Here is a 14423-nt window from a genome sequence, read left to right as displayed (position 1 = left end):
TTAATAATAATGATAAACAATGATGAGAATAATAATAATAATAGTAATAATAACATTGTAATAATAATAATAACATAAATAAAAATAATAATAGTAATAATAACAATAATATTAACAATAATAATAATATTCTTTATAATTTATATTTTTCCTAAGAAATATTTCATTTTTTTTTCCAATTAATAATTTCAATGACGTTTTTTCGCTAGTGTAAAATGAACGCAAACCACACACACACATACACGCACACATACATACACACACGCACACACAAACATTGTTGTGTATATTGTATGTTCAGTATTTCTTCAATTTATTTTTGCTCTAATATAATAAATATATACACAACTATTTATAATTATTAATTATTATAGATCATTATTTATAATAGTAATTATATTAATAATAACAAAAACATTAAATAATTATTTTTTTACGTTTTATTGAAAAGTTTCAAACAAATGATTAAATAAAATATAAACTCATAGCTTCAGAAAATCTCTTTTTAATTTCAAAGTTCTCGGAGCGCACATACGCACACACATAGGCATACAAACACACACACACACAGGCATACAAACACACACACATACAAACAAACATACAAAGTATATTTACATCTGCATATTCAAAGTCTCGACCTCAGTTTGAAGTAGTTTCTCAGACCTTCCAGCACTGGTTTCAAGAGCTGTAAAAGTTATAATTATTATTTATAATTATAATTCTTATTCATAATTATAATTATTATTATTATAGTTGTTATTATAATATAAATTCTTACGTCTGGTTTAGCGTTGTAAGGTTGAACATCAGCCACGTAATTAAATATATCAGCGTCTGTATTACCGCAATAAGTTCCTACATGAAATTTTAATTAATTAATTAATTATGAATAATTATCATTACAATTATTGATTATCATAATTGTTTATGTGTTACATTCTTATCGTACATTTAACTTCTGTCTAAAATTAATAAGATGAAAATGTTATGCTGGGTTTGGTATTCGATTCGTAAGTAACCGATATTCGAACCGATGCAAGTGTCCAACTCGGCATCACTCAAATCGAGTCCATCGCTGAGAGCTAGAGCATTTGGCGCCAATTTGTCCACCATTTTGTCGATTGATTGACGTAGATCCGATAGGTTGCTGGTTGGTAGTTTGTCTGTCTGGATGATGGAATGAATTAATGCATGAATTAATGAATGAAGAACGAACGAACAAACGAACAAAAGAACGAACGAAGGAACAGCCAACAAACCACAACTTACCAGAAGATGATAACAAACGTTCACACTACTGACGAACGAGTGAACGGCGAACAGGCAGAGAACATCAAAAAGAACATTCTTCAAATCTTCATCATCCCTATCCGGTCCGCCATCTTGATCATTACCACAACTCATTATGACGTCATAGAAACTTTTCACGGCGTATGAAATTGTGTAGGCCTTAATTTTTTTTTGCAAACGGGTAATTACATTAACATATGCTAATTTATGTTAATTAGGCCAATTTATGTTAATTAGGTAAATTAATGTTAATTAAAGCACCTCTGCGGCTTGCACTAGATCGACGGAGGTTCGATTCCAGGCCTCGTATAGTGGCAGGCCCTCTGACGTCACTAGTGACGTCATTCTGTCATAAGCTTGCTCGATTAGTCTTGAAATTTGGGAGAAATATGCGATAATTTTTGTGTGATTTGATAAAAAATTAAGTGCTGTAGGTAGATGAGGATATAATTCACATAATTAACATCGGTGAATTAATTTTGTTTAGCATAATTTCATAATAACTGGTTAATTATAATTATTTGTAATAATACAAGCAATTATAATTTTTGTTTTTCTCATCCAAAACCAACTAACTTTTGCGATTTTAGACCGTGCAATTTGATCATATGGAGAGCGAATGATTTGGAGTTAGGACCGGACGAATCGAATTCGTTATCAACATCGTCACCTCTTTCGTTCTTTGAATCTCCGTCTTCTCTTCTTCTTCGTTCCAACTTTACAAGGTATCTGATATACAAATAAATAATTTCAATGCTAAGCTGTGAAAGCTGACCACCGAAGATCACTTGACAATCTGTATTTTGTATTTTATTGTTTTTTTCAAGTTTAACTTTTAAGATTTACAAAAGGACATAAAATATGAAATAACAAACATCTATAAATCCAACAATTCACACTTACAAACACACACACACACAAACAAACAAACAAACACATACACACACAAACACACGCACACAAACAAACACACACACACGTACCTACCTAGCAAGTTGCAAATACATAACAGTATTATCGCCGTCAATGGTGACACCTGGCGAGACAGTCTCGGAGATGATTGGCAGTCCACTGGCCACCAAACCTCCGACCTGACCACAGCATCTTCTGCACCTCTCCACCCCCTCAGGGCCCAAATATGTCGAAAGGGCTTTGTATCCGGACGATATGGCATGGAGCTGGCATGAAGTGGGATAAGATAGTGTAGGATCCGTGAAAATAGTTTATTTTTTATAAGTTTTCAGTTCTATTTTTAAAAGAATAAATTTTCTCTTAATAAAAAATAAAATTTTTCTAATGAATATTAATTTATTACATGCAGATAAACTAATTATTCAAACTACTAGCTCATAAAATCTCGCTAAAATTAAGTTTATTCTCAATGTTCTCTTTATGAACGAAATTAAGAAATATCAAAAAATTGAGAAGGTAAGGAGAAAGGTTTAGAGAATACAGAAAAGAGATGCACCGCTGGTAGAGGACTCGAGTCTCCATCCATGATTCTCGGTAGCAACCGTTTGTATTCATTGGAGAGAGCATTGCCGGCCAGCCAGATGGCGAGGCCGCTTGCCAGTTCGGTGACCAGTGTATTCTTCACGAATCGATTCTCGAATAGAGAACCGTATTTATCGCTGTCGTGTGTTTTGAATGATGATGACGTCATTTTGTGGATGTAAGTTGGAAAGATACTAAAGTTAATAGTAGAATGAATAATTCAACGTCATCGTCATCATCAACATCATCGTCGTCATCACCAATATCATCAGTAGTAACCATTTCATAACCAGGCAGTGCCTAATGGCCACAGAGGCGGCCATGATGACCATTCTCCCGCCATAAAAACTGGCGCACAATGATCTGGCGTAGATCAGGGTTGAGTAGATGGCTTTATCGTTCGACCCGATCCGCTCGTACCGACCGTCTTTGTGCACCTATTTACGCGTGTGTGTATGTATGTCCGATTCTTCATCCATCCATTCATTCATACATTTATTCATTCATTTTTTTATTCATACATTAATTCATGTATCATTAATTCATTAATTCATTAATTCATTCAATCATTCATTCATTCACCCAATCCATCCATGCAACAACTTACGACGAAATACTTCATGAGCATGTTGGTTCTTGGTACCCTCACGTTGTCCAACCTCAGGTATCCGTTGTCGATCCCATTCCATCCCTGTTTGGTCCCTATGTCTCCCAACTCGATCCCTGGGATAATAAATGGTTGGATGGATGGTTGGATGGATGGTTGGATAAATGGATAAATGGATGAATGGATGGATAAATAGATGGATGGATAGATGGATGGATAGATTGAAAAATGGACAGATTGAAGTATGAACAGAAAATGTATTGATGTATTACAAAACTAATGTTAAAATAAGCAATGATAAATTTTAATACTGTCAAATAATAATTATTAAAGATTATGAAATGTACCGACCGGATAGCGGTAAATGTGTATCGACATCTCGAAGTTGGCAGACGAAGGGATGTACCCCGTGATTCGAACCGTCGGTAATCAACTGTGCCATCACAACCGCGTAATTACATGTCTTGCCCACTGTCAGTTGGTTGGTTGGTTGGTTGATTGAATGATTGATTGATGTTTGGATGGATGGATGGATGGATGAATGATTGGATAAATGGATTAGTTATTCAATGAAGGATAACTGACCAAACATAAATGAGCAAACGAACAAAAGAAAGAACGATATAAATGAACGAATGAATGAACAAATACAAGAATAAATGACATCTTACATCCTCCTGGCCAAAACTTGGTTGCAGTTAAGGTTGGAGTATTGAGAACAAATTGTTCAGTCTCTTTGTCATATATGGCAGTTGTTTCTAATCCCCGCACGTTTGTCCCTGAGTGAGTTATTGGTAGATTGATTGGCTGGCTGGTTAGTTGATTGATTGTTTAGTTAATTGATTGATTGGCTGGATGGCTGATTGATTGGCTGGCTGGTTAGTTTACTGATTGTTTGGTTGATTGATTGGCTGGCTGGTTAGTTGATTGATTGGCTGGCTGGTTAGTTAATTGATTGTTTGGTTAATTGATTGATTGACTGGATGGTTGATTGATTGGCTGGCTGGTTAGCTGATTGATTGTTTGGTTAGTTGATTGATTGACTGGATGATTGATTGATAAGGCAATGAACGATTGGATGTTTTATAAACTCAAGGGTGAATTTTAAAAAAATATAATATAAGCGAAAATTTTTCCGGCTTTGCGAGTTTATAGCAACTTAAAATGAAAAAAAAGATTTTATTCCATAAATACACTTCATAAAATGTTCATTTAAAAGCATTTCTATTCCTCCCAATTCGTTACGGACCGTGTCCCAGCTCCGTTTGCACGTACGTGCCGATGACTTGCAACTTCTTAATCTGGTTCATCCAGTGTTTGCGCTGTTCTTCCGTTCCTTGGTTTTCAATTATATCGATGAACATGGATTCGTGAACCGTTAATCCGGACAAACAATAGCGCATGATTATTCTAGAATGTTCGAATGGGTAGTGGCTGTTCTAGAACGTTTGATTGATTTGCTTGGAATGGGGATTTTTTCAATAATCAATGAAAGATGGCTTGATCACTCACTCACTCACTCACTCACTCACTCACTCACTCACTCACTCACTCACTCACTCACTCACTCACTCACTCACTCACTCACTCACTCACTCATTTATCAGCCGTCAACCAATCAATCAACCAATCAACCAACCAGCCAGCCAACCAACCTCATAATGGCAATAATATCCTCAAAATTATTCCATTCTGGGTTTTGCTGAACAATTTTTATGACCAAGCAGTGCTGTTTGATGCCTTCGTTATACAGGTCGAGTCTATTCAAGTGATTGATTGACGTTGGACCCAGCTGTTTTACCGTGTCTTTGGTAACCTCGACTTGATTGGTTGATTAGTTGGTCGATTGATTGATTGGTTAATTGGTTGGTTGATTAGTTGGTTGGTTGGTTGGTTGGTTGGTTTGTTGGTTGGTTGGTTGATTGGTTAGTTGGTTGGTTGATTGATTGGTTGGTTGATTGATTGATTGGTTGGTTGATTGATTGATTGGCTGGTTGATTGATTGGTTGATTAACATTAATGATCTTATTGTTGATTGTAGTTATGAAATATTGACAACAGTGATTGCGATAGTTGTGCATTAATAGTTATATGATGACGACGACGACGATGGCGATGATGATAGTGGTGAAAGTAACGATGAAAACGACGCCATCTTCCACCCCTCACTCACTCATCCTCCTCTTCTTCTTCGTCCATTCAGACCCACCGTACATTAAGTTGGTCAACTTGTCCGCTTTGAACGAAGCTTGCTTCCTATGCTGTTCCAGGGTCGGATGGACCGACCGATCCGGATCGAAAGATAGTCCCATTTCTACGGATATTATCGAGTACCGAGAATAATGGAATCCCAAATACTGCTATCAGTATCACTAATAATACCAACAACACAGGCAGTAGTTATGTTAAGTAAGCGTTTACCACTTTGAAATATATATTTATTTGAGGAAATGTATTAAAAACTGTATTGAGGTATCAGTATATACATTGTATACATAATATATATATATATATGTGTGTGTGTGTGTATATATATATATATATATATATATATATATATATATGTATGTATGTATATGTGTGTGAGTGTGTGTGTGTGTGTGTGTGTGTATTTGTTGATTCAAAGTTTAAATGTAAGTGTTTGCACTGATAAAGCTTTATCATTTCGTTCGGACTAAACCACTGCATTTGCATATTATCTCTGAAGTTTAACAAGTTATTTAAAATTATTATTGCTATTATTATTTAAGTAGTTTATTGATTAAGTAGAATTAAATCTTCGTTTTTTTTTCTTTCAGCAAAATGATTGTGCCCTTGAGACAAAATCTAACGAACGAATGAATTAACTGATCAATCAGCTTGTAAAGCATTATTTCTGCTATGTTCGACATAGCTCTCTATTGCTATGATTGTCCAAGAAGAGTAATAAAAATAAAATAAAATAATAATAATGATATCGAAAAATAAATTTTACTGAATAAAGCACTGATAGCAAAGTTTTCAAAAAAAAGCTAAGTGAGATTATGACGAAATGGATTCTGATTTAAAGCGAAACTTAACCTGGAAAAAATAATGTTATCATCATCATTATCATTATTCATCATCATCATAATCATCATAGCAATAATAATGGTTATTGTGATGATGAAGACGATGATGATGATGATGACGGTTTTAAAAATTTTTTTCAGAGTTTATTTCTCCCGGTGAGTCTGCTCCATAGCCAATATCGGCATCTATGTAAACCTGGATAAAAGAAAGAATATAAATTATTTTTTTGGGGGTTGGTTCAAATTCTATCTGTCCATCCATTCACTCATTCATTCATTCATCCATTTACTCTTTCATCAATCCATCAATCAAAAACCGTCCGTCATTTAGTCAATTTTTCTAACATTTTAAACATGATTCTATTAATAAGTTCTTCATTCGTTCATTCATCCATTAATTTAATCATTCATTTATCTATCTATCAGTCCATCTACCTATATATTTATCCATTCATCTATTCAGTCATTCAATCAATCATTCATTTCCACCATCTATCCATCCATCCATCCTCACATCTCCAGTAAGACTCTGCAAAAGTTTAGAGAGTGATTTTTCCAGATCGAAAAACGTGGGTCGATCGTTCTGATTGGCTTTCCAGCATGACGTCATTATTTCGAATCTATAAATAGATTTGAATCTTCAAATGGAATTGGATCTATAAATAGAATTGGATTTATAAATAGAATTGGGTTTATAAAAAGAATTAAAGGTCTAGAAATAGAATTAAAAGGTGAAACTTATGAAAAAATTGTAAAAAAGAAGCAAAATTGCTGAAATCATCATCTCCAGATCATCATCACAAACGTTTCAAAATCACAAACTTCCGGTTTCTCCAATCGCAAACCCTCTTTTAGCCTCGTAACGAAGTGTTCATTCATGTCAATGCCAGCGTAAGGGTTGCCACCTGGCGAAGATAAACAAAATTCATTTGTTCATTCATTCGTTCGTTTTTTTCCTTTGTTCGTTCTTCCATTCATCCATTCGATTCTGTGTTCGTTCGTTTGTTAAATCATTTGTTCGTTCGTCTGTCAATTCATTCATTCATTCTTTCACTCACTCACTCGTTCATTCATTCATTCTTTCACTCACTTACTCACTCGTTCATTCATTCATTCTTTCGCTCACTCGTTCATTCATTCATTCTTTCACTCACTCACTCACTCGTTCATTCATTCAATCATTATACTGACCGAAAGAGTAAATCTCCCACATCAGAACGCCAAATGACCATCTACGATAATAACAATAATAATAACATTTCAAAAATAATAAGAATAACACCAACAATAATAACAATAATAATAATAATAATAATAATGATAATATTAATAATAATAATAACAATTTTTTACTAACACATCACTTTGTGACGTATAGAGCTTATGGGTCAAGGCTTCGAGAGCCATCCATTTGATTGGAACAGGAGCCTAAATTTCATCGTCATCATCATTATCACCACACTCACCATCATTATTATCACCATCATCACCATTATCATCATCATTAACACTATCATCATCATTATCATCATCATTATCACCGTCATTATCAGTATCATCATTAATATCACCATTCTCATCACTATCATCACCATCCTTATTATCATCATTATCACCATTATCATCACCATCATCATCCTCATCATCAGTATCATCATCATTACTGACGTCTGATTTTTTCTTATACTCGCTGTACTTGTAGCAATCTTTGGCCAGGCCGAAGTCGCATATCTTTACGATTTTGTCATCTGCCACAAGCACATTTCTTGCCGCCAAGTCTCTGTGGATCAGCTGTTGAGGTTGTTGTTGTTGATGTTGTTGTTGATGATGTTGTTGTTGTTGTTGGGGATGTTGTTGTTGGGGATGTTGTTGTTGTTGTTGTTGATGTTACTTTTCAAAAAAAAAAAACGACCGCCAAAACAACAACAAAATCAACAACAACTATAATAATAACGACGACAACACTAACAGCGATAATAATAAATATAATAATAATAATAATAATAATAACAACAACAACAATAATAATAATAATAATAACTTTTTTAGAGGCCAAGTACTCCATGCCCCTTGCAATCTGGAACGAGAAGCTCAGCAAATCTCGCATCGTTAGCACGACTTTCTCCACAAATTTCTTCTTCTCCGCTGCTACATTTTCGTCACCATCACAATCCCCATCACAATCCCCATCATCATCACCATCATCACCGTCATCATTACCATCACTTTTATCATTAGCATCATTGTCATTACCGTCAACGTATAAATTTTTAGCTGGCGGGAAAAGTTTTTGCTTCAGGATAGGATGCCTGCAATCTGAGCAGGATGATTTTTCAACTTTTCCATTTCCGGTTTCGCTTTTATTATTATTATTACTATTAGTAACAGTAGTAGTAGTAGTAGCAGTAGTAGCAGTATTATTATTATTATTATTATTAATTATATTATTATTATTATTATTGTTTATTTTGTCGCCGCCAACAAAATATTTTTTATTTTTTATGAGGTAATCCCTCAAGCAGCCACTACCACAGTACTCAACCACTACGTAGAACAGTCCTATGTATGAATAAATGAATGAATGAGTGAGTGAATGGATGAATGAATGAATGAATGAGTGAGTGAATGGATGAATGAATGAATGAATGAATGAATGAGTGAGTGAGTGAATGGATGAATGAATGAATGAATGAATGAATGAATGAGTGAGTGAATGGATGAATGAATGAATGAATGAATGAATGAATGAATGAATGAATGATTGAATGAATGAATGAATGAACGAACAAACGAACGAACGAACGAATGAATGAATGAATGAACGCAAGTTAGATAAATGAATGAATAAAGTAATGGCACAAGGGAATATTAATAATACTACTACTGTTACCGTTACTACAACTACTGCTGCTGCAGCTGCTACTACTGCTGCTGCTACTACTTCTACTACTACTTCTTTTATTTTACTACCTCTGTTTAGTTGGGTAGTTACTGCCCCAAGAAGATTAACTATGTTAACATGAGATCCTATGAACATCATTATCTTCAGTTCTGAGAGCAGAGATCGGACTTGCTCGTGATTGTAAACGTCTAAATGAATGAGAGTGATTGACTGGATGAGTGCATGAATGAATGAATGAATAAATGGATAGATAGATAGATAAGTGGATGGATAGATGTATGAATGAATGATTCAGTGCTTGATTGACTGGTAGCATGGTTTTTATTAATTTTTCATATTAATATTTTCTAAAAAATTTCATATTTACATATTTAAATTACTCAATCACTAATATTTTAGCAATCAACCAATCACCTTTCACCATTTTAACAGCTACGAGTGTGCTTGGTTTTGATTGGTCAGTGATGCGCTGATTTAAAATTGATTGGCTGCTAATTTTATCAAGCGATAGACGACCTTGCATGACCTTTCCAAAGGCTCCTTGACCTAAAAGGGATTCTGTGAAATGAAATAAAATTTTGAAAAAATTTAACACTATATTTACCAAGACAAAAATTATTTTTATAAAACGAAATTGAAATCGCAATAAGTAGCTAAATTAAAAATCGAAACCAAGTCTGAGTGCATCTTTGGGGATTTCCCATGCAGGGTCATAGGCCAAGCAGTCAGTTTGCTCGTCCAATGGTAAGTCGGGGTTGTATTTTTCATTTTTTGACGTTTGCAAGTAAATTTCGAAAGGGGTTTTCAGCTTATTGTGAGTTTTAAAAAATATGGCTAAATACATAATCATAAAGAAGCCATCGTCATCAGCAGTGTCTTCATAACCATTATCATCGTCATCATCCACACAACCATCATCATCATCGTCGTCGTCGTCATCATCAAACCATCTTTCTCTCCTTCATATATTTCCACAGGAAACAGGTTCCGGCCAAAATCATTCCAACCAAGAAGATGAAGATGACGCAAATGATGATGACGGCCGTCTGAGAATTGGAACCGGAAATAGATACCCCGGAAGTGTTGTTTGCCATGTTGTAATCCTCGTCCTCATCGTTTGCTCCACCTAGGTCTGAAATTTTGGTCGATAATAATGGCAATGATGTTCGTTCGTTCGTTCGTTTGTTCATTTATAGATTCATTCATTCATCCATCAATCTATCAATCCACCAATCCATCCATCCATCCATCCATCGACAACCCTCATGTATCAACTTGATCCCATCAAAAATAGGCAAATGATCCGCCGTATAATCCCAACGGCAGATGACGGTGTAAGTGAACTTTTCGTGAATCGGTGGGATTTCAAGTTGGCCAACGAGAACCAATGATCCTGATCCTTCTTCATCAGTCACCGTTAAATTCGGGAGTTTTGGAGAGGTTGTTAATGACCTTGAAGGAAAGATCTGATTCAAGTTCTGCGCTTTGTTATCCGTTGTAGTCTCGGCACGATTTACTTCCATCTTCGTCTTTTTTCCGTTTATATCAGAGAATGAAGAGTAACTGGCTGTTCTGCTGCTTGTACTCGTCGATGATGACTGGGCATGTATCCTGGAACTGCCCCTGCCATTGTTGGTGATTGTTGACCATTACAACTGATATGCACACGTGTGTTCGTTTGGTGTATTTCAATTATTACGATTGACTCACCTTAAAAATTGTGGTTTGCCTCGCGTTACTTCGGCCACCAGCATTCCTAGATGGCTGCGTGTTCCAGGTGGGTTATTGCTTGTTCTGTTGGGTCCGAAGCATTTGACCGTGGGATGCGATCCGGCCGACACACGCATGTATTTGGGTTGGGAATTTCTACGAAAGTTTATACCGAATTGATCTGATGGATCTGAAAGAAGATGAAGAAAACAAAATAAGGCTGAAGTTGAAATTGTGACAACAATGATGATGATTGTAACATTAATGATGATGATTGTAACATTAATGATGATGATTGTAACATTAATGATGATGATTGTAACATTAATGATGACGCTGGTGATGATTGTTGACACTAACTGAATATATAGAAAGAATGATACGCCCTTTTCGGTGCATAGGCACTTTCTAAAGTGCACTTGTACTTACCGGATTGATTTCGGTACGGATGTACCAAAAATTTGAATTCTTCTTCATTAGGCCCTGGTATCTTTTGCATTGTTAATTATAATTCGAAAACGCAAAAATTGAGTAATATAAAAGTTTTTCAAAGTTAATTATCCTGATTGATAAGATAGCGAACGTGATAGCCTAATGGTAAGCTCTAAGGAACTGTTACGCGGGGAACTGCTTCAAAATGCAAAGATAATCCTGCTTATAATGAGCTATTTTGCTTGTACACTACACGTGCATATCGGTAGGTTAAAAACTGTAGAATTAAGAAACACAAAAAATGAGAGACACCAACCATGACGAAGTTGTTGCTGTCCAACTCTTGCCAGCCTTTTATACCCTCATCAGGTTCATTGTCAACATCAATGTCATTGTTAACAATAGTATTAGATTTGTCCATTTGACTCATAGTGTCATCATTATTACTTTCGGAAAGTTTACTAACTGAATGGCCAGTTTCTTTTATCGTATCGGGTTTAGCGTAATCGTCATCATCATCAAACGGCTTAAACCGAATAGTGATTTTCGGTATCGGATATCCGTATCGACCGGTACAAAATATTTGATCGGATCGTTTAGAGAGATCTTCCGGTTTTTGTAAGTTGGAAGCGTATCCAGTTGTAAAGGTGTAGCGGTTGTTGCGTAGGAACGTTACGCTTGAATATTCTGATGATGATGACGACGACGACGATGATGATGGTTGTGATGAAGATGATGTTGATGATATTTGTGATGATGATAGTTGTAGTTGTGACGATGATGAGGATGATGGTTACGGTTTTAGTTGCGATGATGATGACGATGTTGATGAAGTGGATGATGATGATGATGATGATGATGATGATGATGGTGGCGACGATGATGATAATGAGAGTACGATTGCAGACGATGATGATGACGATGATGAAAAAGATGATGACGACGACGATGAAGACGACAATAATTTAACCATCAATAATTTCATTCTTTCACTTATCACTCAGTCTATCCACTAACCAGACCAACTTGTCACTAGAAATCTCAGTTGTTTAATCCTTTCGGAACTGTTCGCATCTTTATAAGCAAAAACTAAGTAGTTGCCTGTATCATATCTCCGGACATCTCGTATTGTTAAGTTAGCCACGCCAAAGTTTGACCAATACTCATTTCTACGTTAGCGTCAACATTAGTATTAGTAGTATTAAACAGTAGTAGTAGTAGCAGCAGCCGCCACCGCAGCTACTAGAGTAGTAGCGGTAGTAGGGAGTAGTAGTAGTAATGATGGCAGCAGCAGCGACTACAGTAGTAGCGGTCGTAGGGAGTAGTAGTAGTAAAGATGATGATGAGGATGATGATGATAGTAATAATAATAATAATAATAATAATAATAATAATAATAATAATAATAATAGAAGTAGTAGTAGTAAATTTAAAGGTGTTTGCATTAGCTAACTGGCAAACACATAAATACGTAAAAATAAATAAATATATATATCTAGACACACACACAGACACTCACACACAGACAGACACTCACACACACACACAGACACAACACACACAAACACACACGCGTACAAACACACCCACTCTTACATTTCGATTGACTAACTCGATTCGGTATCTCGGATCGGTTATATTGATTGATTCGAGCTTGTCGATTCCGATTCCATCATCTTCGCCAGGTTTACCAGCATTTTCGAAAGAATTATTTTTCATCCAAACTAAATGAACTCTGAACTCAGCTGTGTAGTTTAACTCCAATGTAATCTGCCGATCATTTGCATAATTTATGTCAATTTATTCAGCATTCAAAAACTATTCTTCAATTTGGTAAAACAAGCCAACACTAATAATTACTACTTGCTAATTACTACTACTACTACTACGTGCTACTACTTCTACTCACTGCTAGCAGTAATAGTAATAAAAATTGTAATATTAATTCAGTAATATATATATATATATATATATATATATATATATTATAATAATTTTACTTCAGAAGAATTTCTATAGATGATAACATGCTTCTTGTCCGAAGTCAGAGTAAAGGGAATGTTGTCTGCAAGTAAAATTATGAATAATTATTATGTGCATTAATTGTGAATAATGATTAGAAGAGAATTAATTATAGGTATAAATTTTGTGTATTGATTATGAATTCTGACTTACTCGAGTTTTCTTGGCCGGAAAGTAGAAAATGGCGGGAAAATATTAGTGCCAAAATCAGCAACATTTTTAAAATTTTTTGTGTTCTATGTCAGTGCAGTTTTAACTTTTAAATTATGAAAAGGCAAAGTAAACTCAAGGCATATTTATATATGTGTTAAAATACATATAAACATTTATGTGTTGTGTATATATGTATGTGTGTTGTTTGTGTATGTGTGTATGTGTGCGTGTGTGTGGTGTGTGTGTGTGTGTTTTTGTTTGCGGTGTGTGTGTATGTAAAAGGGAAAAAGAGGTGTGTGTGTGTGTGGTGTGTGTGTGTGTGTGGTGTGTGCGTGTGTGTGTGTGTGTAATTAGAATGAACGTCAGAATGTTTTCGTTTAAGATCTAGCAAACAAGAGCTTAATTAATTTCTTCTCATCTGTTGGTTTTTAATTTAAATTTTATTTTTCCAGTGAGTAAATTATGAAATGAAAATATTTGTGAAAGATTTTTTTTTCGAAGTTTTTAGCTTGTGAGATAATTTTGAAATATAACCGTACAAAAATTGTAATATTCGACGGTTAATCATACCTTTACACTGTGATTAACTATTGCTAACAATGCGAAATTAAAATGTTCTAGAGAAATTTACTCTTCTAATACTTAATAATTTAGACTACAATATTAGCAAAGCCCCTTCTAAACATAGAATATATAAATTTTTAACATTTAATTAAAGCAGTTTAGTGTGTCTATGTTTGCGTCATCAGTGACTCATACT

General features: G+C 34.9%; 2 protein-coding genes across 2 annotated transcripts; both read right to left on the bottom strand.

The window, feature by feature from the left end:
* Nucleotides 1-628: 628 nt before the first annotated feature.
* HELRODRAFT_181936 (hypothetical protein) lies at nt 629-3836 on the bottom strand (the record flags this gene model as incomplete). Its single annotated transcript, XM_009031703.1, has 11 exons — nt 629-688; nt 782-858; nt 1035-1170; nt 1273-1452; nt 1555-1663; nt 1870-2022; nt 2281-2471; nt 2762-2924; nt 3067-3224; nt 3395-3510; nt 3746-3836. 11 exons carry the CDS (start codon nt 3834-3836, stop codon nt 629-631), a joined length of 1434 nt encoding a protein of 477 aa, XP_009029951.1.
* Nucleotides 3837-6976: 3140 nt separating this feature from the next.
* Nucleotides 6977-10067, bottom strand: HELRODRAFT_133386 (hypothetical protein; the record flags this gene model as incomplete). The annotated part of the gene is made up of 10 exons (XM_009031702.1): nt 6977-7064; nt 7250-7349; nt 7636-7676; nt 7802-7872; nt 8113-8235; nt 8486-8581; nt 8927-9003; nt 9415-9534; nt 9761-9904; nt 10019-10067. Coding segments are annotated over 10 exons (909 nt in total), but the record flags the coding sequence as incomplete, so codon positions are not given.
* Nucleotides 10068-14423: the final 4356 nt, after the last annotated feature.

The sequence above is a fragment of the Helobdella robusta genome (assembly GCF_000326865.2).
Source record: "Helobdella robusta unplaced genomic scaffold HELROscaffold_77, whole genome shotgun sequence".
Taxonomy (NCBI): domain Eukaryota; kingdom Metazoa; phylum Annelida; class Clitellata; order Rhynchobdellida; family Glossiphoniidae; genus Helobdella; species Helobdella robusta.
Note: the sequence above shows the minus strand (reverse complement) of the source record. Positions and strands in the feature narration are given on the sequence as shown.